This window comes from Cenococcum geophilum (assembly GCF_001692895.1).
Source record: "Cenococcum geophilum 1.58 unplaced genomic scaffold K441scaffold_37, whole genome shotgun sequence".
Taxonomy (NCBI): Eukaryota; Fungi; Ascomycota; class Dothideomycetes; order Gloniales; family Gloniaceae; genus Cenococcum; species Cenococcum geophilum.
Window position 1 is genome coordinate 1,182,031 of NW_027137595.1, and position 27,823 is coordinate 1,209,853.

Below are 27,823 nucleotides of genomic sequence, written 5' to 3' on the forward strand. Positions count from 1 at the left end.
ATATCACCCTATATAATTCCACCAATATTAATCCAATTTATATATATGGGGGCTCATTTTGTAGCTCTATTCTAGAACTATAAAATAGGTCTTTATTTATTAAATATAGAGCTGTATTAGTAGGGTTATAGGGGGTAGCTGTAAGACTTGAATTGAGGCTCTGCGCTGGCTAAGCCGACCCCTCTATTCCTAGAAATAAGCACCCCCCATAACTTTACTAAAACAGCCCTAAATTATATAAATAAGGGCTTATTTTATAGCCCTATTCTAGAGCTATAAAACAGGCCTTTATTTATAAAATATAGAGCTATATTAGTAGGACTATAAGGGGGTGTATTGTTTTGATGGAGGGGACGATGCGCGTCGTACGGCTTGGCGATTTTTACCGATATTTTGACAACGACAGTAGACGTAAAATCTATAATAGTATAGCGCCGTCGCCTTATAAAGTATATAAGCTAGTATTTTTCTAGGGCGAACGTTATACTATATCGGTTTGCCTATGCTATATAGTAGTTATAAGCGGTCTCTAACCGTTAATAGTTCTCTGCTATAGAGTCCCCCTAGGTAATAAGGTTTGTATTATCTATAAAGCCAAATCCTAGCGTGCTATTATTAGGGCTTTAAAATTCCTCTAAGAGCTCTAATATAAAGAAGAGAAATAAGATTAGTAATAGGGGAGACCCCTAGGGGATACCTATCTGCGTCTAAATCTAATTACTCTTATATCCTATAAACTTAATATAGGTCTTATATACTGTTAGGAAGCTTTATATAACGTCTATAAGCTACTTTAAAAAGCCCTTTCTTTTTAGGATATATAGAAGCCTTTTATATAAGATATTATTAAATGCCCCTACTAGGTCTAGGCTTAGCATTAATACCACGCACCTATAGCGCGTTCGCTACGCTATTTATACATAAGAGCTAAGCAATCCTACCGCTAATAGTGTAGATCGCTTACGCCTTACCCCCATCTAGTTTTAGGGGAGTAGCCTATACTCCTCCGCTACCTTAGATATAATATTAGCTATATACTTCTCTAAGACTTTTACTAGCGTATTTTTAAGAGTAGTTAGTTTATAGCTACCTAAGAGAGAATAGTCTTTTTTCCCCTCCTTTTATAAAACTATAATTATAGATTCTTTAAGGCTTTTTAGTATTATTCCGCTAGCTAAGTAATAACTAGCTATATTTGCTAAGTCTTTTATAATAACTAGGGCAACTACTTTAAAAACCTTATTTAGTATACCGTCTAGTCCTAGGGCTTTTCCATTTAAAAGGCTCCTAATTAGCTTACTAAGTTCTTCTATTAAGATGATTAGGCTAATATTAAGTACCCTTTATTCTATTATTACTTCTATCTTAATATTATTTAGGTCTATTATTCTTATTTTAGGGAAGAACTTAGCTATAAGAATCTTAGCTTTTATAATATTATTATCTATTAGGGGGTCCTTAGTAGACCTCCTAAGGTCTAGTAAGTAAGGGTCCACCTTTACTACGCTTACTTTTTTACTCCACTTTAATAAAATTAAGAGTCCCTTATTATAAGGTTTTGTTTAGTCCTTAGTAAGTTTATAAATAAAGCGCCTTTAGTTATCGCGACTAACTCTCCTAGTCTCTTTTTATAGTTAATTACTTAGTACTAGATATCTTTAATAGTCCTAGGGGTTACTATAAGCTTAGAGCTGTCGTCGCGCCTAATAGGCGCTAGCGTGTAGCTATATAGCGTATAGCGACTATTCTTAGCGGGCCTGCTTACTAGGCTGTGCTTATAGGCAGTATTCTTTAAGTGCTTGCTTAATCCCTTCCTAGAGGGCATAAAGGGGATCTTTAGATGTGGCCTAGTTAGGCTCCTAGATGCTTTAAAGGAAGTCTTATAAGTTTAGCTTCCTAAGGGCGAAGCGCTGGCGTTCCACTAGCAAACAGCCTATATTATTAATTTAGATATAAATAGGTATATAGTCTCTTATAAGGGCCTATTCCTTAACTATACTATAGAAATTAACTTTCCTATATAGGTCTGGTAATATAAACATAAGGTTAATTACACTCTCCTATTACCCTCTTTTTTATATAAGTTTTCCCTTTAGTGTGGCGAGTATAAGACCTCTAGCATTAGTTTTGGCCAAAAGACGTTCCGCCTGCTCCTTACTAGCTATATATTTTCCGCCCCACGTTAAGTAGTAGGCATTAAAATCGCCTAGGAGTATAATTTCTCCCTTAGCCTCCTTAATAGCCGTTTTAACCTCTAGCTATATCCTAATTTAGGGGCTATCTCCGCGTGGGTTATAGATGTTAATAATTATAATCTTTAGTCCTTTTAGGCGCAGCTAAAGAGCTATAATAAAGGGGCCGTACTATCTGTGTTTTTAATACGCGGTATTAATATTCTAGCTAATTATAAAGCAGACCTTTATTATAGGGAGAGCGTTATATATAAGCGTAAATCCCCTAGGGTAGTAAGTTAATTTAATATATCTATTATATACTAGCTCCTAAACTATAAGGACCTAGTAATCCGCTAGCGTAACGCTATTAAAGAAGGGGCGACACGCCCCTTAGTTTGCATTTCCGTAGTTATACTAGATAATTATACACCTACTTATTTTAAATAGGTATAGGCTTATCCATATTTATATTCTATTCCTCTTCGTTTTTACTAGTAATTATTATTACTCTATTAGCGTAAAGCTAGAGCTTTACTTATAATCTATTTCTACTTACTCTTTTAATAAATAATAGTTTGCCTAGTCCCTGTTTAAGTAGTTATTCTTAAGTCCTTAGGTATAATATTTCCTGTCCTCTTTTCTTATTAGTAATAATTATAAAATTTCCTAGTATTAAGGATTAGTATATTATTTTTATAGCTTCTTATATACGAAGTAACTGCGTTAAAAAGGCCATCCTTTTTATTTAAATACCCTTAAGGTAGCTTTAGAAGGTCCTATACTTCTTTCTTTACTATACTTTATAGGCTTTACCGTAATTAATATAAAATATATTCTCCTTAGGGCAATCCGTAGTGCTATAGAGTCCTATATATTACCTATATTTTATTTGCTTTCTATATACGCTTTATATATATCTCTATTAGTTATAGCAGTAGCATTACTTTATAATTAGGCTATTCTTAAATAGCCTAGTTTTAAAGAGCTAGGAGTTAATAACTATCCTACTTTTTATAATTTTTTATTAAATTACCTAGGTTAGAACACCAATTATAATTATTCCTCTAGTCTTCTTAGGCTCTCTCTAGGTGCTGCTAGGGTTTACCTAGCATTTTGCCTACGCTTTAGGGTTATATAGCTATTAGATTTAGCTAATAGCTATTTTAAGCATAAGGCGCTTTATAGCTTTATAGATAGATTAAGTTAATTTTACATTATCTATATTTCTTTTATTATTAATTAGGGTCTTAAGCGGGACCCTAGGTACTTCTAGAAGGTAGTTTTTCTTTAGTATCTTTAGTCCTAGCGCATTTGGTCCGTTTAGGATTTAGTCCTTTATTATTTAAGAGGGGATATAGACGTCTACGTCCCTACTATTAAAGGTGCGTATTGCGTATACGCTTAGTATTATCTTCTAAATAGTCTTAAGGAGCTCCCCTAGTTTATGGCCCTAGGGCTCCTTAAGCCGGACGCATACGGTTACTCTCTATAGTGTCGCGACTGTGTTTACCGTACGGGCCGCCTGCGTAGCGACGGCTGCCTAGGTTTAGCCCTGTGCTAAGGGGGCTCCCAGGCCTAGGGGTCCTCCTTTATACGTTTTTTTTATTTATAGATTTTCTTAATGCTAGCTTTAATCCGGTTAAGTTAGGCCTTAGCCTTTTTTTTTTAGGTTGTTTGGGGGGCTAGGCGCGTTAAAAGAGCTTTAACTTATTATATTACCTTTTAGACGGAGGCGAGTATCTAGTGCCGTAAAGTTTCTTCCTTCTCTTTTATAAGATCGTCTTTAATTAGTCCAAGTGTTTCCTTTAGTTTTTGCCACTACTAGTTAAGCTGGCAGCTGTTCTTTTCGCGTTATTACCCACCTGGTTTGTATTTCGGCTCCATCGCGTTACGACTTTCGCGACTCCAGCGGGGAGCCTACGCCTCTCCGTCGTCCCCTATGCTTTGCGGATGGCGTGACGTGGTTTTATAGGGTTTCTTAGTGCGGGGAGTAGGATTCCGATATCGGATTGCTTTATTAAGTAGTTTTTGGGCTAGTTTCGCTGCTGCTACAGCTCTTTTTACTTTTTCTGCTAGTATAATAAAGATAATAAGTTACCGGAAGAATATAGGGACAAAAACGCCCTAAAGCCCTAATACAGCTATCTGCCAAATTTTACCATATTCTACCGTTTTCTGCCAGTACCGTAAAATTTCAGATATTTAGGAACTTTAACCGCCGGTTAAAGTTATCTAATTAGTTAGATCTGTGCTAAGACTTTTAGCAGCTACTCTTTCTAGCCTAGTGCTCCTACTTAGCCTATAATTGCCCTTTATACTTAATCTAGACGTACTTATATCCCCTTTATCTCCTTATCTTATATTTTATAATCCTATATTTATAAGCCTAGTACTACCCTATTTCTAGCTAAGCCTAAAGGTAGGCTTTTTTTTAAAGAGGGGGGTAATATAACGGCGCTATTATACGTTACCTGCTAAATTCTGCTAAATTCTGCTAACCTATAATTGGCCCGCCTAAAGCTAGTGCCTTAGCGGCTTATCCTATATATTTATTTATATCGGTCCTAGCGACCCCTTTTCCTTCTCTTTAGCTTAGTATCTTCGTAATATAGTATTCTATAAGCTTTGGTTTAAAGGCATTTATATAAGCCGTAATAATACTAGGGGCGTACTTTATATAAAAATATTAAGATAGATAGCACCTAGTAGCATACTATAGTTAAAAGATAACATTACTAGAGTTAAACTATAACATCTATAATAAGGAGTTATTGGGTATAGTTATAGTATTAAAAAAATAGAGGGCATTCTTATAAGGTATAGAGAAACTATTTATAGTTAAAATAGATTATAAGAACCTAATAGGATTCCTAATAATAAAGAAACTTAACTAAAGTTAGGTTAGATAGGCGGAAATGCTTATAGAGTACTATTTTAAGATTTAGTATACTAAGGGTATAGACAATACATAAGTAGACGCTTTAAGTTAAAAAGCTAAACTATAAAATAATAAAAAGCTATTAGGGGCTTTACTACAAAAAGGCATAGATAGATTACAACACTAGGAGCCTTACTGCCTCCGCTAAGGCTTCTACTTTACCACCTAGGGAGGCCTATTAAGGGATACTAGGATATGAAAACTACCCAATATACAACTACCTGGCTTATAGCCAGGCCCGAAACTAGCCTTATTATTAGCTAGTTAACGTAAACGCGTCCTAGGCGTATAACAGGACACCCTTAGGCTTATACTAGCTCTAAAATCGTAAAAGGAACGCAATAAGGGCGTAGGGATCCTCTTTTTATAAGAACTTGTTAAGGTTAACGCGTTGCAAATACCTTGTATAAAACTTATTAAGGCCCTAAGGCCACCGCGAAGAACTTGTTAAGGCCCTACCTAAAAAACTTATTAAGGCTACCTCTATAAGGGCCTATCTAGTATCTAGTATACCTAGGTGACCCAAAAGAGGGTCTTAATAGGCGTAGTACGCGCGACCTAGACAGAGACGCGATAGCAACGCGACAGCAATGCGATGGCGACGCGACGGCGACTAGACGGCTTGACGAGGTAGAAACACAGGCAAAGCTCTAGGTAGCGGAAACATAGGCCAGCTTTGACGGCCCTATAGCGTTCGACCTACGGTCGCAGGTAACTCACAGGAGGGTCTTAATAGGCGTAGTGTACGTAACCTAACGTATATATAAGGCGACTTATAGGAGGGTTTTAATAGGCGTAGTATACGCAACCTAATACATATATATAGGGGAGGCTGTAGGGGAAATATAGGCTAGTTAGACGAGGTCTTAACAGTTAGAAATATAGGCTAGCTTATAAAAAGGGGGGACATAAGCTTAGTTAGTAAGAAAGGGGGGAGTAGGTCGCCTAGCACGGGACCTATTTTATAGCCCCCTCCTATAAGATATAGTCGGCCTATTATAAGGAGACTCTTATAGGTAACGCGAAACGGGAACTGGCAGTAGTATAGGGTATAGCGCCCCTATACTACTACAGCCTCCTATAGGGCGTAGTGCGTAGTAGCTACTACTAGTTCTAGGGACCTTACCCCTTAGCTAGGCTCTAACCCCTAGTATACCTAGTAGGTAGGCAGGATTACGTCCTAGCTAAAAAGACTACTATATAGCTTAAAAAACGGATGCGCGTATTAGTGTATTAATAGATAGGACTGCTCGCTAGGGCAGTATGCTAGTAAGGTACGCTTAAGAAGTAAACAGAAGTTACTTAGGTAGGGGAGGCTTTTTAGCTAGGCCTTAACCGTAGAAGGTACCTAAGGCTTCCACATTATAAGATGCAGCTATAACGCCCTTATAGGATTACGTCAGTAGGCGCGTAAGACGGAAGTTGCGACCCCTATAAATGGCAGCTTAAGCCCATACTAGCGGAAATAATAATAAGAGGCGTAAAACTAGAGGCTATAGAAGGCTTCTAAGCTGTGCGAAAGCGTACTAACTTTAGGAGGAGACTTTTATATAGACTGCTAGGGGGCAGACTAGTACTTAGGTTAATCCTATTATAAGATACCCGAGAGAACTGGTGAGATTCCCCGTGTTATTAGTAGTAGCAGCTAACTGCTTATGGAAAGCCCTAAGCCTTAGGGCTTAGTAAGGGAAAGCTACTTAAAAACTAAGGTAGAGGCCTAGATAAGTAGGTATATTAAACTCTACTATATAACTACCTGCCTATACCACAGTAAAGGCCTACTAGCCGATCGCGCTACTTAATACCATTAGGAAGTTACTTAAGAGAATAGTAGCTAGCTAACTATCTAAAATTGCGGAGGAGACGGGTATGCTACTAGCTAGTTAGATAGGAGTAAGGCCGGGACGCTTAACGTAGATAGTACTAGAGCTACTAACCTAACAGGTATATATAGTGTAGAGGAGTAACCTAAACCTAGTAGCCTTATTACTTAGCCTTAATATTTCTGGGGCCTTTAACTAAGTCTCCTATAAAAGAATAATCTATAATATAAAGGCCCAAGCCGTGCCCTACTAGATAGTATAGTTTATAAAGTCTTTCCTTAAGAATTAAACAACGAGGCTCTTAATTAGAGGATATATAGCATAAATAATATAAACGAACACCGGTATACCCTAAGGCTTAGCGCTGTCGCTAATTCTATTCCTTTTTTTTGCCTATATACTCCTACTAGAGCTATAAGGGGGAACCACTACGGTATTTAGATTTGTTAATAACTCTAATATTCTAACGTATAGTAAGACTACGGAGGAAAACTGCAGAACTATAGAAAGGGCGTATAAGGTATGCACGCCGTGGGCACGCCGGCATAGGGTAGTGTTTGCCCCTAAAAAGTACTACCTTATTTATTTTACAAGGAGCCACAAGAAGTTTAATATAAAGGCTATAGCTAATATATATAGCTTTACGGAAGGCCTAGTTAGTAACCTATGTATATTAGGGGTATAAGTTAACTTAAAGCTTAAATAGGGACCGTATGTTAACATCGTTAAGATAAAGGCGATTACCTAAATAGCCGCACTAACCTGGCTCATGGCCTCTATATAGGGCGCCTCCTTCTAAAAGGCGCGGATAATATACTCCGCCGTAGTCCGGCCGGTAATTTTATATAGATATAGTATCTAGTACTTGCTACCGAAGTGGATAAAGCCTAAGGAAATAAGCAAAACTAAGCTATACTAGCTAGGCGTAGTATAGAACCTATACCTCCGCACTATTACGGGGGCGTATAAATTAACGCTAATAGTAGTACTAGAGTATAAGATAGGGTTTCCGCCGCTTTAGATACACCTTAAAGAGCTAGCTATAGCCTACGCGGAGAAGACACAGGAAGGACTAGTAAGAGAGTATATTAAGAGGGAGTGTAATACTATACGGGCTATAATAGCCTACTAACTCCGGCCCAGAATAAAGCTATTAATACGGCCCACTAGACGGGATAAGCTTAAGAGAATAGCGGCCGCTATCTTAGGGATAGATATACGGCTAATAGACTTATCTAAAGCGTAGTATAAGAGAAGTAGAAGGGCTAGGGTATAAAAGGCGTTTAAGGAGCGGTGGAAAAGGGAATAGGAAAAGTACTAGAGCACGCTTACCTACTATATAACGGCCTAGGCCGAGCCATAAAACAAAAAGTCTTTAAACGCTATATAAGGCTTATAAAGGTAAAGAGCACAATTAATACGCTGCTTAGAACTAAGTATATAGGGCTTAACAGATACCTCTACTACCAAAAAGTACTAGGGTACCTAACCCTGGCCTATCTATGCGGCCATAGCTAATAATTAACAATACATATAGTGGTGTTCTGCCCTAGATACGCTGCTAGCCAGGCGGAAATATATTACTGTGCTAGAATATCCTTATATAAAGAGCTCCTAACTAAGCTAAAGGCTACTAAGGTAGTTATAAACTGGTTTATATAGACAAACCTCTTACTATACCTTTTATTTGCTAGAGAGCTGGCTAGGGTAAAGAGAGGAGGCTAGGAAGTGCTTTAAGAGGCGGAGGATAAATACTGCAGGGATAGCAGAATATAGTAGAATTTTGTAGATAGCAATCTAGTAGAAGTTAGCAGAACTCTAGTAACCCAGTAGAATTTGGCAGAACTTATTAACCTAGTAAAATTTAGCAGAATTTAGTAACCTAATAGAAGTTAGTAGAATTTTGGCAACCTAATAGAATTTGGTAGAGTTTTAGCAACCTAATAGAATTTAGCAGAGTTTTAGCAACCTAACAGAATTTGGTAAAATCTCGGCAACCTAGCAAAATCTAATAACCTAACAGAAGTTAGCAGAACTTTAGTAACCTAGCAGAATTTAACAGAATCTAGTAACCTAGCAGAATTTAGTAGAGGTTAATATCCTAATAGAATTTAATAAAACTTGGCAAGGTATAGAGCTGCGTATATTAACATAGATGTAAATAACGGAACCTTCTATACCACTACTAGCCTTATAGGCCACCGGCCTACACCCTACCTAAATAACTAGAGTAGCCAGGAACGGAACCTAGGCCTTAGCTATACACCCCACCGGACAGACCTAGGAGTACGCATTAAGATAGCTTTTCTATAGCGCCTTAAAGAGACGTCTACTTATGCTTAGCAGTCACTAATTAGAAGAGAGGCTATATAGGCCGCATAATAAGCCATATAGGCCGTATAATAAGAGAAGGAGAGGTTTTATCCGGCCCCAGTGGTACGGTTCCCCTCTTATACATATATATATATATACCCATATAAACCCGCTATATGGACCCTAACGGGAGCCGTAATAGCGTAATTGAATATTATAACATAACATAACAGATAGATTAATTAGGTATAATTATTTAAAGATTATAACAACTTAAAAGGAACTAGAAAAAGTTTATAAGTTATTAAAAAGCTTTTAGGTATAAAGGATCTTTAAAGTATAATTAGAAGAATAATTAGAATATTTAGGGGAAGAAATATTATATAAGCATAGAGAGGTAAAGTATATTCTAAGAAGCATAGCAGAGCACTTTATAGAAGATTTCTATAAGAAAATAACTTAGGGACATAATAGAGCCACAGGCTTAGTATTAAAACTCTAGGAGGATTATATTATTAATAGAATCTAGGGCTTAGCGCAAAAAGTTATAAGAGAATATCTAAATTGCTAAAGAAATAAACTAATAAGATATAAGCTATATAGAGGGCTATANCCTATTAAAATACTAGAGAGACTATAGGAGGTTATATTATAGGACTTTATTATTAAGTTATTAAGGTTAAAGGACCCTATTACTAGACAAGATTATAATACAATTTTAGTAATAGTAAATAAGCTTATAAAGTAGGGATACTTTATAGCATGCACGGAAGAAATATCAGCGGAAGATGTCGCTAAAATCTATATTAAAGAAGTATTTATAAGATATAGAGTACTAAGTAAGATTATATTAGATAGAGATCTAAGATTTATAGCAGTATTTTAAGAGGTATTCTTAGCGGAATAAGGAGTTAGAGTAGTAACTTTTACTATATATTATCCGCAGACAAACAGCTAAATAGAAAGACTAAATTAGACACTAGAATAGTATTTAAGATATTATATTAACCACGCGCAGAATAATTAGGTATTATTATTACTAGTTATATAGTTTATATACAATATAATACTATAAAAAGGTATAGGTATATTACTATTTAAAGCGAATTATAGATATAAGCTAAGAATATTGTTATTACTATAATAAGCGAAGAAAATAAGTAGTATAGCTAGAAAAAGAATAAAGATACTAATAAATCTTTATATAGACCTTATAAAATTAGTAAAAACAGTATAATAGAGAATAAAAAGGTACTATAATGCTAAGAGATCTAAGGGACTAGATCTTAAGGAGGGAAATAAAGTATAGCTACTATATAAAAATTTTAAGAGTTAGTAACTAAGTAAAAAGTTAGACCACGTTAAACTAGGACCTTTTAAAATTAAATAAAGGATTTCACTAGTTACGTTTAAGTTAAACCTACTAGCTAAGATAAAAATTTACCCTATATAGTATATCGCAATACTAAAGCTAATATATAAAAATATTAAGCTACTAGTTTATAAAGTAGACATATATAGAGGATAAGAAGAGGATAAATAGCAAGTTTTAAGGATTGTTAGTTATAAGGACATTAATAACAAAATATAGTATAAGGTAAAGTAGATAGGCTATAATAAGGCTACTTAGAAACTACTAGAGAACCTAAAAAAACGCTATAGGAAAGGTATAGGAGTATTAGAAGAAATTAGGTTAGGTAGTATTAATAAAGAAAAATCGCTAAAAAAAATAAGTCACCTAAAGGGGACCTAAGAAGAGTAGTTGCTAAACTACTTAGATCTGTTTCCTTCTTAGTAGGAGAATCCATTCTTTTATTACCAAGTTTCTATAGATCTTATTCTATAAGCTTCTACTCCTTAAAACAACCCTTTTTATAACCCTTCTTAAGATAAAGCAGTTAAGTAAACGCCGCGATATAGGCTTTAAGGGCCTTCTGCTCTATATTATAAGAACATTTTAACTTAATAAGGGCTTAAAATAGTTTACTATCTAGTCGCGTAGCAGTAGATTAAATATAAAACCCTAAGACAAATTAATTAAGGAACTAGACAACTATTAAGAGTAATAGGTCGCGTATATTTAGTATTAAAAATAAAGCGAACGTTATAGGACAAATAAATATTTACTTTAGTATACTCTAAGCAAAAGAACGGTTATCGCGAAGATAGGTTCGCCAACGTAATATAAACTAACCCCTTTTTTAAACAGCGAGAATATAGAGATAGTATAATCTTACTAAAAGATAATATTGTAGCAATAGTACGAGCACGACGTTGCGCCTATAAAGAAGAGAGAGCTTTAGGTATAATAAGTAACAATATTAACCAAATTAATTAAATAAATATTACACCTTTAGTAAATAACTTAGAGATATTAGGAATCTTTAAAAATAAAGATAAAGAGGAGGGAGATAGTATTACGGACGCTTTAAGTATAATATTATAACTACTAGGAAAAGAGTTGGAAGAAGCTAGTTAGTTAATTTAGGCATAGTTTAGAATAGAGCCAATAGAGCTATATAATGAGAAATAATAGCTAAGGTTATATAACGTTATACGCAGTATACGCAGTATATAAAGGAAACGTATATATAATATATATAACACGTATATTATATATAAAAAGGATTTTATAAGAGTACGGTTATATATTTAAGGACCTTTAATCCCTACCTAGATAGTTCCTTCCTTATAGTAATTCTTAGAGTACAATTAGAGTTAATCTATTAGGCAACCACTCTACTAGTTATTATTACGTTATTGACTTTAATTTATATTACCTATACACCTAGCCTAATAACGAGCCTATTGTAGTACTTACTATAAGGTTCCGTTATAGATAGGATATTATTAAGGCCTTCCTAGGCAATATAATAATTATTCATTGCTTAACGTCCGATTCGGATCCCTATTGGGCCCACGCGGACTACTCCTTATGTACATGTGGGGAGAAAACTCTATTTGAGAAAACCCCGTGATCCATCTCCCCGCCTTTTAGGACTCGCCTGCGAGGCGCCTACGGGGCGCCTGCGAGTCACCTGTGGTGCTCCTACTACCTTACTTTTTAACCTCCTTGGGAACCACTGCTGCCGTAACAAGCCTACGGACGCGCTAGTATCGCACACTTTACTCTACTACTGTAGAGTTATTAGGGGGCGCCCGTTGCTCGCCCCCCCTGCCCTCTATTACTATTTCCCTAGCAACCCGGAACTGGTTTAGTACATTTTGGCTAATAAGCCACTGGGTAACCGCCTTAAGGCCTTTTTGTGTCGAGAGTAGTGTATTATAGTTCTCTGTGCCAGCTACTAAGAGTATTGCTTCTCGGTTGGTGCGTAAGGGGCATAACAGTATTACGTGTTTTGGTGTCTGTCTTGGCCAGCCATATTCGCATCTTGGGCTACCTACTAGGACACCCACCCAGTAGAGCCAGTATTTTAGTCCTCCTAGGCAATATAGGGAGAGCTTAATATAATGTAACGGCTTGTATAAATGCCTTTAAACTAAAGCTTGTAGATTACTATCTAATAAAGATACTAAGCTAAGGAGAAGGAAAGGGGGTCGTAAGAGCTAGTGTTAATAAATAGGTAGCGCAAGTTGCCAAGGCGCTAGCAGTAGACGAGCCAATAGTAGGCGAGCTAATAGTAAGAAATAGTACCAGATAGTATATAACAATACTAGATAGTATACGATAGTATAACAGGTAGTAGAATATGGCAGAACTTAGCAGGTGACGCGCTCTAGCACCGTTATAGCAGTAAAAGATATTTAGGAAAAGGTTAGGAGCTTTAAATTTAAAGCATTAATTAATAGTATGCCAGAGCGTTATTAAGCTGTAATTAACGCAGAAGGTTGATTTGTAAAGTACTAGATATATATAAACAATATACGGAGTAATGGATTTGATGATTTTGGTGTTATGAGGCCTATTACTCTATTAGGATAAGTCGATTGCAGCAGGGACCCCCCCTTGCTAGCGCTATTACAAACATTATGGGCTGTATCTCCGTAGACCCTCGGAGAGGAATCCACTCGGCGCTCTATAATTGGCTGCTAAAGCTAGCGTAAGCGCTAATGCCTGCGGCGTACATTGGGCTGCGGCGCCGGTCGCTAATTGGCTCAGGAGTTTGCAGGTGGATTTTCTCTCTGAGGGTCTGAGTGAGTGAGATAACCCTATCTGAAGGGCAGGGCACTGCCGCCGTGCCTTGTTTACAATTCATTTTCCGTACGTTGAAATGCAAGGGCCATCTACGCCATGACGGTGGTAATGCTTCTACCAAGGATCTTCTTATCTTTAAAATACATATACAAGCAGTTAGTAGTACATAGAACTAGAGCCCATCGATGTGAAGACTTAACCACCAGTATCTAAAACCAAGCATAGCGCATACCGACTCAATTGGACGCGAACACTCGACTCGTAGATGGCAAGGCTGCCTCTAGTAATCTGGTGCGTCGTTCTTCTAACATAAATACAGAACATCTGGGCTGTCCCACTGAGTGCAGCCGATGAATTGCATGGACAGTAAAGCCCATGGCCAAGCGCAACGCTCCTCCATTCTAATTTCTATTTCCCATGCAAACCGAACATACGCCTCATTAAATGCGGGCCCTGGAGGCAACATCTAATGCTTTTATAAAGTGTGAAGAATAAGAAATGAACAAAGAAATTTCATGAGCGCCCCCGGCGTTCAACCGTCATGCTCCGCGAGTTACCGGGATAAAAGGAATAATGTTCGTTGCAATCGGTAATGATGACAAAACACTAGTTCTAACAACGCCGCTGCTCAATGCTGGTGCAAACTGAAATGCGGTGAGCTATTGCTGCCAGTGGTCAAGTACATGAAGAACAGATCAGTCAGCCAAATAGATGATCGGTGTAAACAGTAGTTTCATATCCAGTGTCAACTCTCCAATGCCATAGCTGTCATCCACATCCGTAACCGATCCTCGACTTCCCTGCTCAGACGCAACATATGCTCTGATCTGTTTCAGGAGCCCGAAGACCTGGTGAAATCGTGCATCGGCTGAGGCGTGCCAGTCGAGGGGTCTGTTGCTTCGGATAAACATATTGGCAAGAAAATAAAAATGGATGCCATCTCTGCAGAATCCAACCCGGCGGTGGTTTGACTGAGAGGGTGGATACTGTATTTGCATATCCGTGTCCCAGGCCTTCTTCCACTTGTCTAACGCATTGCCTATCATCTTGAGCATTTGATGGGCGTGAGGGAATTGCCCCGGGGTACCGTCAGTCGGCGTGGCTCGACCACTGTTGGTGTTGCTCATCGTGCCATTGGAACCATCTGTAGCGACCCAATCATTGTGAGAGAGTGGAGTGCTTGCACCACTAGAAGGGAATGTACTAAAAGTCGAAACTCCGGGGCCCTGGGAAATCTGTCGTTGTATATTGAATATCTCGATATGAAGTGCATGAATAAGAATAAACTTGGAATAGACGTTGGTACTCCGCTGCTGGAAGTCACCGCCTTGGTGAAGGAGTTTGAGGGCATCTCGCATTTGGATCTGTTTCGGCCGTTTACTTCCAGAGGTGTTTTTGCCCTGCGCAGCCTCTCCATGAAGACCAAGAGCGTTCGCACATTCCTCGCCACTTTTCGCATCCCAAACAGCATCGTCCGCCGGTAAAGGAAGCCTAATCTCGTACACGTCGAACTTCGGAGAGCAATTGAAAAATATCACCATGGCCGCGTCCAAAAGGAATATTAAAAACATAGCTCTGGATCTTTTTTCCTGCTCTACCCACGGCTCCCATCTCCATGATGCCAGCTCACGTCGGTCTGATTGGCTAGGTTGGTGCAGAACACTAAAGCCAGGGTGATCGTTCCTAATCGGATGAAGTAGATCAACCCGCCGCGCAATGGCAGCAAGCTTCCAAAACTCTTCCCTTGCAACATGCCGCTGAGAATGATTACCATGCCAAATAAACAAAGCCTGAAGCAACATCAACGCCTGGATTTCTTCGATATCAGAAGTCATCTGATCAGCTGTGTCAACACTTTCATGAACAGAGCCACTGATGAGGCCGTAGACATGAGATGATCTATGAACCGAGGTATTCACAAGTTCCATCAGCCATCGAACCTGAGGTACTCCCATACGGTCCGAGTACACAGCCCCGATGCAGATCATTGTAAGAAGAAGCCCGTTGTTTGCGTTGATAGGATTGAATGTAGGCATGTGGATCATTGGCCAATGACTTTGGAAATTTTTGAACTCCTCCAAAAAATGTTTGAGATTATCGACCGTTAACAGTCCTTTTAAGCCTTCGAGGTCTTGGACATCGCTCGAGCCCGGTGCGAGGAGGGACGGGTCAGGGTAGCAGTAAGATATTAGCGCGTCCGCTTTGCTCTGCAGTGGATCAGACGGGCCGATCACCCAATTATCAAATATGGGAGATGTGTCAACAAACCCAGAAGCGTTCGAGTATAGTCCGTTGAATATGCCATCATGCGGGGCTTCGCCAGAGGTCTGAAAATTGTTCACGGTCAGATCGACTTCGGCTTTGGCGGGATTTGGATCACTCGCCATACTGGATGGAAGCATAAAATTGTCCTGGGCTTCTGGATGGAATGAATTGCTCCATCTCAAATCGTTCTCCTGCCCATTAGGAAGCCCATCAATATTTGGCAGATTCGGCCGACTGTAGATGCCTGAGTTCGAGTCTTCACTTTTAACAGCCATACTTTGAGCCATTTCAGCGTTCGTGACGGACGAATTATAACCGAAAGGGTTGGAGGAATTCGGCATTTGTCCGGATGATTGATTTTGTTGGGTACCGTATGCCGTAAGGCTGTGCGTGATATTACTAGGTAGGGTTGTCGATGTTCTGAAGTCATTGGAAGCATCGAAGCTAATCCGTCCTGAGTTCACAAAATCTAAGCTCAACAAACTTCTGCGATTCTCGTCAACACCACTACCCGGACGTATTAAGCTGTTTGATCTAGAAGTTCGCGCGGATATAGGCGGGAGGGCATCGGAGTAAGTCGATTGTTCTGAAGATAGCGGTGGGATTCCGCTAAGAGGGTTACCGTACATGCCATCCGGATATGCCACAGAGGTATTGATGGAATTCAGAAAACTGTGTTCATTTGGGTTACCCCCCGATAACCTATTTTTCCGAAGATGAGATTGTGAGTTTGCAAGATGATTTGCACCCGTAGGGTTGCCCCGCCGTATAGAGCATTTCTGGAAGTGACGTTTCAGAATGTCACTGCGTGAAAATGTATCCTTACAAAGATGGCATTGGTATGGCCGCTCACCGGTGTCTTCAAAAAATTAGTTGTAAAGATAGGTACACAAAAGGAGAGACTTACGTCTTAGCAGATGTCTTTTTAGGTGCTTTAGGTGTAAATACGTCTTATTACAGTGAGGACATTCAAATTTGTTATCCGCATTTTTGGTAGGGTTTGTTGGCGCCTTTCCTGCCGCTGGAGCAGGACGGCCAGGGTGAGTTGGCAAAACACCTCGGCGCCCTTGTTGTCCCACGACGTGCACTGGCTCTGGCTCCTGGTTCGGTAATATCGGAGGGTGGGTAAAGAGCTGGGATTGGCTCAGCTGACTCGAGAGGCCCAGCCCGCCCTGCCGTAAGTCTTGTAGAGAGCCAGTCAATGGCGCCGGAGCAATCGGATGCGGATTGGAATGAGCGGTTGATGATGACAGAAGCCCGGACTGAGAAGAGGAGTTTGTGGGGTTGGAAAGAAGGTACGATGGTGATGGTTGTATAGGTCTTAGCGGAGGATGAGCTGCAATAGGAGGTATGACAGTGTTTTGGTTTGATTGTGCCGATGTGGATGGCGTATGGGGACTTATTGGCGTCTGCGGATTGCTGGTATTCTGTCCATACAGAGGTGGAAACTGGGATGGGTTGCCGTTCAAAGGTGGGAGAGTGTGGAGATGTCCCTGCGGGCCATGGAATTGATGTGGAGCTAAAGGTTGGAATTGACCTCCAGACGGCGTCGATAGACCATGGGGACGGTAGCGACCGTCCATGATACGGGATCAAGGACAAGATAGAGAACCGCGACCAATTGGAAATACTCCTGGAGGACACATTCGACGCTTCGTCTTACGGGTGGTTGCGGAGGCGAGGACGACAGCGGGAAGCCACAAAATGTCTGCACAGCACCGGTGTGACTAGCACGATGTGGTCGAGATACGCAAAAGTAGCTGGTTAACGAAGGTTTGCAGATGCGGAGCAGGTGGGTCTTGAGATAGCGGGTGGTTAGTGGAGGACAGGGCCAAAAGATAAAATACAAGCGCAATTGCGATAACCCAGTGGGTTGGGTGGAGCTGGAGGCCTCTGTGCCTGGCTCGGGGCTCTGGTAGTGGTGATGTGACTACAGATGTAGTTGAAATCTAGTTTCTCGGCCGTGTGGTTCGAGCGGGCAAGGGATTTCGTGCAGATCGAGCCTCAAGGACCCACTACTCGCCTCAGCCTCAGCCGTGGGAAAGTGGAGCGTCTGGAGCACGAGGCAACAAGGTACAAGACCAGTACCAGCGGAGACTCAGCGGAGGGAGTGCCTGTCTACCCGTGTCTGTGATGTTGGAGTGGGTAGTGTTAGGTAGGACGAATTGCAGAAAATTTCAAGGCGAGTCTTGGGGGCGCTGCTCCGATTACGCAACGAGGCCAGCAGCGGCTGGTTGTACTGGGCTGACCAACACCTCACCGTGCGCTGACTGCGCGGATCAGAGCGGACGAGCCGAGCAGCACGCAGATGGCGGTAGAGGGAAACAAGCAGCCGTCGGGGAGGGCGAGTGCAGTGCAGGAGAGCCTTCCGGGGGGATGGTTGGAAGACTAGCAGAGACTGATGCCCTCCACGTGACGGTAGAGACGCTGGGAAGTGAGACCATTCACGGCCTGCGGCAGCGGGAAAACCACGGCGGTTTTTGCAAAGTCTTGGTTCCTGCGTCGAGCTTCCTATCTCTACGACGAATGCTGGGTGGTGCGTGCTGCTCCCGTCGGCCGACCGAATTACCCAGTCCAAGGAAGCCGCGCAATGAGAGAGAGCGTTTTGGCTGCGCTGAAGGAGATCATCTCTGCATGAGGCAATTCAGGGGCTGTCCATTTCAAGTCCAATCAGTTTGCGTACGTCGTCACTGAGCTGGGCGATTCGCTCCCAGCAACAACCTTGGAAGCTCGGTGGTGTTGAGGTGCGTAACCTACCGAGAGCCGCCTGCAAATTTGGCTTGAGAAGCAACGTGGAGGCAACTCTGCCGGACAGCCACAGCCGGGATTGTTTCCTACAAGGGCATTAGACGCAGATGGGCGTTTTATCCCCGAGCGATCCTCGGCCGTAATTCCGCCTCTGTTCTCTGCGACACTACTTCTCAACCTTTTTTTATACAACCCGGCACTCGTCAACGGCACGCGCCTGCTCTTCTTAACGCTGTAGACTGCATTAGCGGCCGAACTATAGTGTTCCTGTATGCTGCCGACGTGTTTAAACAGCCAAGATGCTTTGGCCAGGCCTGAGCACGTGCAGACCTTCAGATTATGAATAGCATAACAAAATTAAGTAAAGGTAGTTAGCACTTTCAGACAGCACTAGGATAAAATAGGTTCCTAATGCTCAGGCGACATATATAGATGAAGCAGGTGTAGGCGAGCATTAAATAATTGCATGAACAGTCGTAGGGGAATTATTAGAGCAGTATAGCGCATGATAAGCCCGATGGCAATTTAAATTAAAAAAGTTGTGAAGATATCCTTAAACACCTCAGTGAGGCATTCATTACGAAAACATGGCGATGCACATAGTAGTAGCTTTGCATCCACTTCGGCCTGAGATCAAATGCCGGAGACTACTTCTAAGCCTAAAAACAGATATCCTCACCCATTAATGGCTATACTAAATAATGCTAGAAGCTAGTCAGCAATTTTTCACGGTTTGCGATCAAGGCCAGTGGCAGCGGTACATCATCCTTGCATCAATTCCATCTCTTACTTTGAAAACATGAATTCCATAAATATCTATACTGCTTCCACTAGTGTACTTAATTATAATCTCAGAACCATTTTAACATTCAGCAAGTTTGTTGATGCTTGATTAACCACTGTTTATCTTACAGATATTATTACGTCAATGAAAGATGCATCCTTGAACACCCGTTGCACCTTGTATGTTCTGAATTCATATTGTGATATAGCCTCCAGATACGACTCAACTGGAGAACACCGCGTCTATGTACAGCTATTTACACGGCAGGATATTTCTCACGACTTTTGTGTTGACGTATGAGCTCTACCGTGCTCAAAATATGTCCATTGTCCTTCAGCAGGTTTCTCCTCGAGCTCTTCCCAACTTTGCGTTACGGGTGGTTAGCTGTTATTGTCAAGCGAGTGTAAGACGGTAAGGGTGAAACTTACGCCTTTGCTTCGATCATCATATCTACCAACTTATGTTCTCCTTCCGCGACTTGAATGACTTCTTCAATCAGCCCCGCACCAATTTTGCTTTCGATGTCCGAGATTCTGTAGGAGGGTTATTAGAATAGTTTCATTGTATGAAAGGGCGAAACGCCCTTAAACAATCAGAGAAAAATGAAACCAACATACTGCTCAACTGTTAACTGTGGTTCGGGATCAAGTTTAATCTTTTGAATTCTGTCCATATCCAAAGGTTTGTCTCCTAGTATCTTTGCTTTCTGATTCCGTCTTTCGGTCTGCGATCGGGGCCCTTCTACCTCCCCAGCTTTAATGCGCTCACCGTCCCACTCATCCTCCCGCTCGTCAAGCTCTTCTTCGAGCGGAATTGTGGCGACGAATGGTTTCCCATCAATTGTATACTTGAGTCCCTCGAAACCGCCTGGATTATCCACAATCTGCATCTGAACCTTGTCCTGCCAAGCATTAAACCCATGGGGCTTTGCCGCCTTGACTATCTGTAACCGGTGTTTGGTGAGAGCTTCAGCCGATTGGCGGTATACTGAAGATTCTGGTAGTTGCTTGAGCTTATCCAGAGTCGAGCTGTACAGGTATATCAGGGCGGACCGGGGTGAAGGGTGGGTGACCAGGCCACAGAGGCCGGTCGGGGCGCCGGGTTCAAGGAAGCGGCCTGCCTTGACACTGGCGAGGAGTTTCAAGGCAACCCTCATATTAGCGGTCGAAGAGGCGCGGCGACAAGACGAGTGATGTGTTGGCGGATTGGCGTGTCGATTGACGTTGTGAGGCTCCTGTGTGGGCTGTGAGTCTATGCACGGGCCGTATTCGAGGTCTTGGCTCGCTTTTCAATCAGCCTGTGCAAGGAGACGGGGTCGACGGATCCATAATTGCTCGACTGCTACACTTACTGCTTCACATCCTGGGAGAGCGTGGTTGAAGTGTCCGCGACTTTGTATAATTACGGCAACTGTGCTTGTGGAGCCTCTTCCGCGGACGACTGGCTTGCTCTCAAGTCCGTGAACTGTCCTCAGACGGAGGATCTGCCTCTTCGTCCAGATATCAATACTCTCATTCGCCATGCGCGTATTACTCTACTCCATTCTGTCGCTCGCGACTCTTCGTTCCGTACTTGCAGGATCCCCCGTCGAAGCAGCTGCAACATCTACTTCTGTAGCTAGCGGCATTAAGATACAAACAGCCGCTGCAGTTAAGCCATCGGATAGTCTAGATGATGCTCCACCAGAAACTATATTCAACGGCCAGGCAGTGCCACCGATGAAAGAGCTTTCGGGAGTAACTCTCGATGAAGAGATTAGCAAAGGCTACTGGTAACATTCCACAACCCTAACAAGACCCGCCAGACTACTAACAATGTATTCAGGCTAGTAGAATTCTTCTCTCCTTTCTGCAGTCATTGCATGGCATTTAAGCCTACATGGCAAACTCTATACGAATTCTATTATACTTCAAAACCGCTTCCCGGCACACAGAAGAACTCTGAGTCACTGAACTCCTTTTCCCGATACTACAACTTTAAATTCGCCAAACTTGATTGTATCGCTTATAGGGATACATGCTCTGCCAAGGAAATTGAGAATTTCCCTTCTATCGTGTTGTTCAAGGATGGCAAAGAAGTCAAGAAAGTCAAGGGAGCAAGGGAACTTGCGGAATTGAGCACCTGGGTAGAGGAGACACTAGAATCAATACGGCCCGGGTCACGACCAAAAGAGGGTGTGACTCTTCCAAAGGTTGGTGCTCACGAAATAGACCCAGCTTCAAAACCCGAGACCTCTGAAGCTAAAGATAAGGACCCTGCTGGGGGTGCTGCCGCTGCTTCTAAACATAATGCTCTTGCTAGTCAAAGCAGCTCACCATCCGTACTACCCAAGGCGGAACTGACAAAGGCTAAAACAACGCCGAACCCCACAGGCGTATCCGTACCTCTCACTGCCGAAAAATTCCAAAAGGTGGTTACCAACACTCGAGATCCCTGGTTTGTTAAATTCTATGCCCCTTGGTGTCACCATTGTCAAGCCATGGGTCCAAATTGGTCGCAGATGGCTCGTGAAATGCAAGGAAAACTCAGTGTTGGAGAAGTCAACTGTGACATTGAGAAACGCCTCTGCAAAGACGCGCGTGTTAAAGGATATCCCACATTGTTATTCTTCAGAGGCGGCGAGCGTGTGGAATATAATGGACTACGTGGAATTGGAGATCTCATTGATTTCGCAAACAATGCAGTTGATATCGGCTCTGGGGTCGTTGATGTTGATTTCGATTCGTTCGAAGAAATGGAAGAGACCGAGGAGGTAATCTTCCTCTACTTCTACGACCATGCAACAACGAGCGAAGATTTCCAAGCTTTGGAGCGCCTCACGTTGAGCTTGATTGGTCACGCGAAATTGGTCAAGACGAAGGATCCCAGGCTTTCCACTCGTTTCAAGATATCAACATGGCCACGTTTGATGGTTTCCAGGGATGGTAAACCAACTTACTATACTGCGTTAGCTCCTAAAGATATGCGAGATTTTAGGAAGGTGTTGAACTGGATGAAATCAGTATGGTTACCAATTGTTCCTGAGCTCACGTCCTCGAATGCAAGAGAGATAATGGACGGCAAGCTTGTTGTTTTGGGTATCCTAAGCCGAGATCGATCGGACGAGTTCATCAGCGCAAAACGAGAGATTAAAAACGCGGCATTGGAATGGATCGACAAGCAGACACAAATGTTCCAGCTCGAGAGACAGGAACTCCGTGATGCGAAGCAGCTACGTATTGAGGAAGCTGAAGACCGCAATGATCAGAGAGCTCTGCGAGCTGCTAAGAGTATCCGTATTAACATGNACGAGATTGAACGCAAAGGGGTTGGTTTTGCCTGGGTTGATGGGGTTTTCTGGGAGCGGTGGATACGCACGACGTATGGTATCGATGTGAAAGATGGTGAGAGAGTAGTCATTAACGATGAAGACGTAAGTATTCGAACTGCATTCAATGACGCGTAGTATACTCACAACCATCTAGAACCGTAAATACTGGGACATAACAATCAATGGTGATCCCATCAGGCCTTCCAGGACGTCAATACTGGAAACACTCTCAAAAGTTGTTGCGTCACCCCCTAAAATTAGCCCGAAGTCTACAACCGGGGCTATAGAGCACTTCTTCTTCCAAATAAGGAACGCCTGTGGAAGTCACCCTTGGCTTGCATTAGGTGTTTTTATCGGTTTCCTCGCTAGCGTCTCAATATGGGGCAAATCACGCATTCGTCGGGGTCGGAACTTTGGAAGTAATACTGGGGGTTTTTTCCAGCTCGACGGTAAAGAGGGACTCTTAGGAGGCGTCAGCGCTAACGGGAAGGTGGATTAAATGGCTATGGGAGCAAATGCTGTCTTTCTTTTTGTATCATACTGTTTTACATAGGTTGGTACTGGTCGACAAGGCGTACATAGGTAGTGAGTAATATTATTATCTCATAAGATTTCCAACAATATCCCTTGACCCGGTGGCGTCCTACGAGTATATGGCCCGTGCACGAGCTTTAGGAACACCAGTCTCAAAACTTCGTATGCATTCTATATAGATTAATTTAATTAATATATCACTATAATGCCTTCTAATCGTGCTTCTAGAGACATAGACCTTATTTAGCCTACTCGATACATCGTTCTACCGAATCAGACTATAAAAAAAAACCCTTAAAGCCCTACATCGGGAAAATATTCGCAGGCTGAAATTCATTTGATAGGTGATCAAATACTATCAAGTCAATTGCCTGCTAAATGGCTTGTCGTTGGCGTTGTTGACGTTGTTGACGCATTTGACGTATTTGACACACGGATCGACTCGACAGTTTTTTAATTTCCTACATCACTTAATTTTCGCTTAAGCTCTACGCTAAAATTATAATAATTACATAATATTTTATTTTATAAAAAGTTTACTTACAATGAGTCTTATTATACGTGTATTATATAATACTTATAATATACTTAACTTAAAAGACTTTAATATATTTAATTGCGTAGGCTGCGCGTAGGCTACGTATTTAAAAAAACTCAATATAGGCCAGTTCGTTAAGTGATATATTAATTATATCAAGTAAGTCAATTACCTATCAACTACTAGCAGTTGAGGCCATCTAAAGGGGACGATATTTTGTCGATATAGCCGCCGCCTAAATTCAAACCTCTTATTATAAACAATTTTAACGACTATGCTAAGCTAAATCTCTCTCCTAATATAAGTTTACAAATCCTTTTTAGTTTCTTCTTTATAAAAGAGATTATAAAACAGTTATAAGGTATTAAGGCTCTACGCTACTAAGGACTAAATGTACTTAAATATATAAGTACTAGTATACCTACTAAGTACGTAGTGTAGAATAATATATATACTAGTTATAGCCAAATAGGTACTAAGGCACCTAATATAAGTATATAGGGCTCTATTTAATACTAAGGATAAGGAATATACTTATTTTATAAATTAGACACTTAGGAAGAAACCTCGTTAACGTAATAGTAAGGATTTAGTGCTACGCCTATAGACTTCTATAAAGTCCTAAGCTAATTAAATTACTATACTTTAGTTCTATAAAGTCCTAAACTAATTATATTATACTAAGAGAAAGTTTTTCTTAAGAGTTTAAAAGCTTATAGGAGCCTTTTATATATAAACTTAAAGTTGTTTATTAGGGGATAACTATTCTAGTAAAAATTATATCCCTTTATAACGTATAACAAAATACTAAATTTTAAGATAGTATTAAAGACGTAGGCAATAACTATAGAGGAGAAGAAAGGGAGTCTCTTTTATAGACGACTTGAATTCTTTCTATAAGCTTTGCAGTGTATAGGAATTAAACAAGCAACTTGATTATAAATGTAGCTCTAAAGCCTCTATATATACACGAAGAAGGTGGAGGTAATAAGACATAATGGGGTAATAGGTAACTAAAATGGGAACAGTAATCTGCAAGCACTATTGATCTGCGATCAATATATAGGGTGGCGCTGACTGTAACGGAGCCTTGTAGTAGGAACTACGGTGGACTCGTTAATAGGCTAGGTATATAGGTATCGAATAAGTCAACAACGTAATAACAACTGGTGGAGTGATTGCCCAACATATTAACTCCAATTATATTCTAAGAATTACTACGAGGAAGGAACTATCTAGGTAGGGACTAAGGGTCCTTAAATACACAACCGTACTCCTAAGAAAGTCGTTGCTCTATCTACTCTATCTACTCTATTCGCTCTATTATAGATCTTACAGATTACATAGATTATATAGATTATATTACGTGACTTTGCTTACTATTCCTTATTATATAGTTCCACGGGTTCTATCCTAGTCTATACTTATATTAACTAACTAGCTTCTTTTAACTCTTCTCTAAGTAGTCGTAATATCGTACTTAAAGCGTTTATAATACTATCTTCCTCCTCTCTATCTTCGTCCTTAAAGATACCCAGCATCTCTAGGTTATTTATTAGAGGTATAATATCCATCTAATTAATTTAGTTAATATTATTACTTATAATACCTAAAGCACCTTCTTTTTCTTTAACTCTTCGTTATACGCGTATAGTCTCTTCTATACTATCGCTTAGTAAAGTAATACCATCTCCATATTCTTATTGCGCGAAAAAGGGGTTAGTTTATATTACGTTAGTAAGTCCTTTATCTTAACAACCCTCTTCCTATATAGAGTATACTAAAGCAAACGTTTAATCGTCTTACAATATTTATTTAATTTCTAACGCTAAATATACGCGTCCTATAACTCTTAATAGTCTCTAAGTTTCCTAAGTAATTTATTATAGGGTCTTATATTTAATTTACTGCTATAAAGCTTAATAATAAGCTATCCGTTACCTTAGTAGAACTTTATTATTCGCGTAACGCTAAGAAGGAGGCTACTAATACTTAATAACGGGCTCTGGATTCTTATCTTACTGCGTTTACTTAGTTAATTTATCTTAAGAAAGTTCGCAAGAAGGTCCGTTTTAAGGAGTAGAAACTTATAAAATANGGTNTATANGAACTTAGNGANAAAANAANNGATTCTCTTTTAATAGANAAGGAAATANNTNTAAGTANTTNNGCANNNNCTCTTCNTAGGTCCCCCTTAGGTAACTTATTCTTTAGCGATTCCCTTTTACCTAACCTTTTCTCTTTTAATACTCCTATACCTTTCCCATAGCGTTCTTTAGGTTCTCTAGTAGTTCCTAGGTAATCTCTTTATAGCCTATCCACTTTACTTTATACTATATTTTATTATCTATAACCTTATAACTAATAATCTTTAAAACTTACTATTTATCCTTTTCTTATCCTCTATACGTGTCTACTTTATAAACTAGTAGCTTAATATTCCTATATACTGGCTCTAGCATTATAATATACTATATAGGGTAAATCTTTATCCTAGCTAGTAGATTTAACTTAAATGTAATTAATAAAATTCTTTATATAATTTCGAAAGGTCCTAGTCTAACATAGTCTAACTTTTTGCTTAGTTATTAACTTTTAAAATTTTTATATAGTAGCCATACTTTATCTCCCTCCTTAAGATCTAGTCCCTTAGATCTCTTAGTATTATAGTACTTTTTCATTCTTTACTATACCACCTTAGCTATTTTCATAAGGTCTATATAAAGATTTATTAAACTCTTTATCCTTTACTTAGCTATACTACTTATCTTCTTTACTTAACGTAGCGATAATAAGGTCCTTAGCTCGTATCTATAATTCGCCTTAAATAGTAACATGCCCATTCCTTCTTATAGTATTATATTATATATAAACTATATAACTAGTAATAGTAATACCTAATTATTCTATGCATAATTAATATAATGCCTTAGATACTGTTCTAGTATCTAATTTAATCTTTCTGTTTAACCGTCTGTCTATAGATAATATACGGTAGAAGTTACTACTTAAACTCCTTACTCTGCTAAAAACACTTCCTAAAATACTGCTATAAATCTTAAATCTCTATCCGATATAATTTTGCTTAATACTTTATATCTTATAAATACTTCTTTAACATAAATTCTAGCGACATCTTCCGCTAATATTTCCTTTAAACATGCTATAAAGTATCCCTACTTTATAAGCTTATCTATTATTACTAAGATTACGTTATAATCTTATTTAGTAATAGGGTCTCTTAACTTTAGCAACTTTATAATAAAGTCCTATAATATAACCTCCTATAGTCTCTCTAGTATTTTAATAGGTTATAGCTCTCTATATAGCTTATACCTTATTAGTTTATTCCTTTAGTAATTTAAACATTTCTTTATAACTTATCTTACTAGTTCCTAAATTCTATTAATAATATACTCCTCTTAAAGTCTTAATACTAAGCCTATAGCTCCATTATGTCCTTAAGTTAGTCCTTTATAAAATAACTTAACAAACTCCTTTGTAATAGCTCTTAGTATATACGTCGCTTTTTAATTTTCGTACTGCTCTAAGTCTAGATCCTCTATTTATACGTCTAGGATCTTTTATATCTAATTACTCTCTAGTGATTTATAGATCTTCTCCTCTTATATTACTATAATCTTTAGATAATTGTATCTAATTAATCTATCTATATCCTTTCGCAATAAAGCCCCTAATGGCTTTTTATTATTTTATAGTTTAGCTTTTTTACTTAAAGCATCTGCTCGTGTATTTTCTATACCCTTAATATACTAAATCTTAAAATAGTATTCTGTAAGCATCTCTGCCTATCTAACCTATCTATAATTAAGTTCTTTTATTATTAGGAACCCCGTTAGGTTCTTATAATCCGTCTTAACTATAAATAGTTTCTCTATGCCTTATAAGAATGCTCTCTATTTCTAAAGTGCTATAACTATACCTAACAACTCCTTATTATAGATGTTATAGTTTAGTTCCGGTGGTGTTATCTTTTAACTATAGTATACCACTAGGTGCTATCTATTTTTATATTTTTATAGGAAATACGCTTTTAGTGCATAGTCTAATATATCCATTTTAACTACTATCTCTAACTATAGCTAATAGATTTTAAGAACTGGCTCCTAGGTGAACAACTATTTAACCTTCTTAAATAGTTCCTTTTATTCCTCTCCCTATACCTATAGTTCTTCCTTTTTTATTAATCTTATAAATAGCTTAATATCCTTTAACCATT

At 39.6% G+C, this 27,823-nt stretch overlaps 3 protein-coding genes across 3 annotated transcripts; 1 reads left to right on the forward strand and 2 right to left on the reverse strand.

Annotated features, from left to right (window-relative positions):
• Positions 1–14,099: 14,099 nt before the first annotated feature.
• Positions 14,100–17,252, reverse strand: K441DRAFT_573909 (uncharacterized protein; the record flags this gene model as incomplete). The annotated part of the gene is made up of 4 exons (XM_067644073.1): positions 14,100–14,506; positions 14,591–15,718; positions 15,794–16,528; positions 16,577–17,252. 4 exons carry the CDS (start codon positions 17,250–17,252, stop codon positions 14,100–14,102), a joined length of 2,946 nt encoding a protein of 981 aa, XP_067501255.1.
• A 2,311-nt stretch (positions 17,253–19,563) lies between these two features.
• Positions 19,564–20,972, reverse strand: K441DRAFT_200948 (uncharacterized protein). Its single transcript, XM_067640481.1, has 3 exons — positions 20,553–20,972; positions 19,819–20,435; positions 19,564–19,734 (listed from the first exon to the last, which is right to left on the reverse strand). The coding sequence occupies exons 1-3, from the start codon at positions 20,721–20,723 to the stop codon at positions 19,626–19,628; spliced, it is 897 nt and encodes a 298-aa protein (XP_067501256.1). The 5' UTR covers positions 20,724–20,972; the 3' UTR covers positions 19,564–19,625.
• K441DRAFT_707080 (putative disulfide isomerase) lies at positions 20,572–23,208 on the forward strand. The gene is made up of 3 exons (XM_067653703.1): positions 20,572–20,972; positions 21,026–22,613; positions 22,666–23,208. Exons 1-3 carry the CDS (start codon positions 20,722–20,724, stop codon positions 23,008–23,010), a joined length of 2,184 nt encoding a protein of 727 aa, XP_067501257.1. The 5' UTR covers positions 20,572–20,721; the 3' UTR covers positions 23,011–23,208.
• Positions 23,209–27,823: the final 4,615 nt, after the last annotated feature.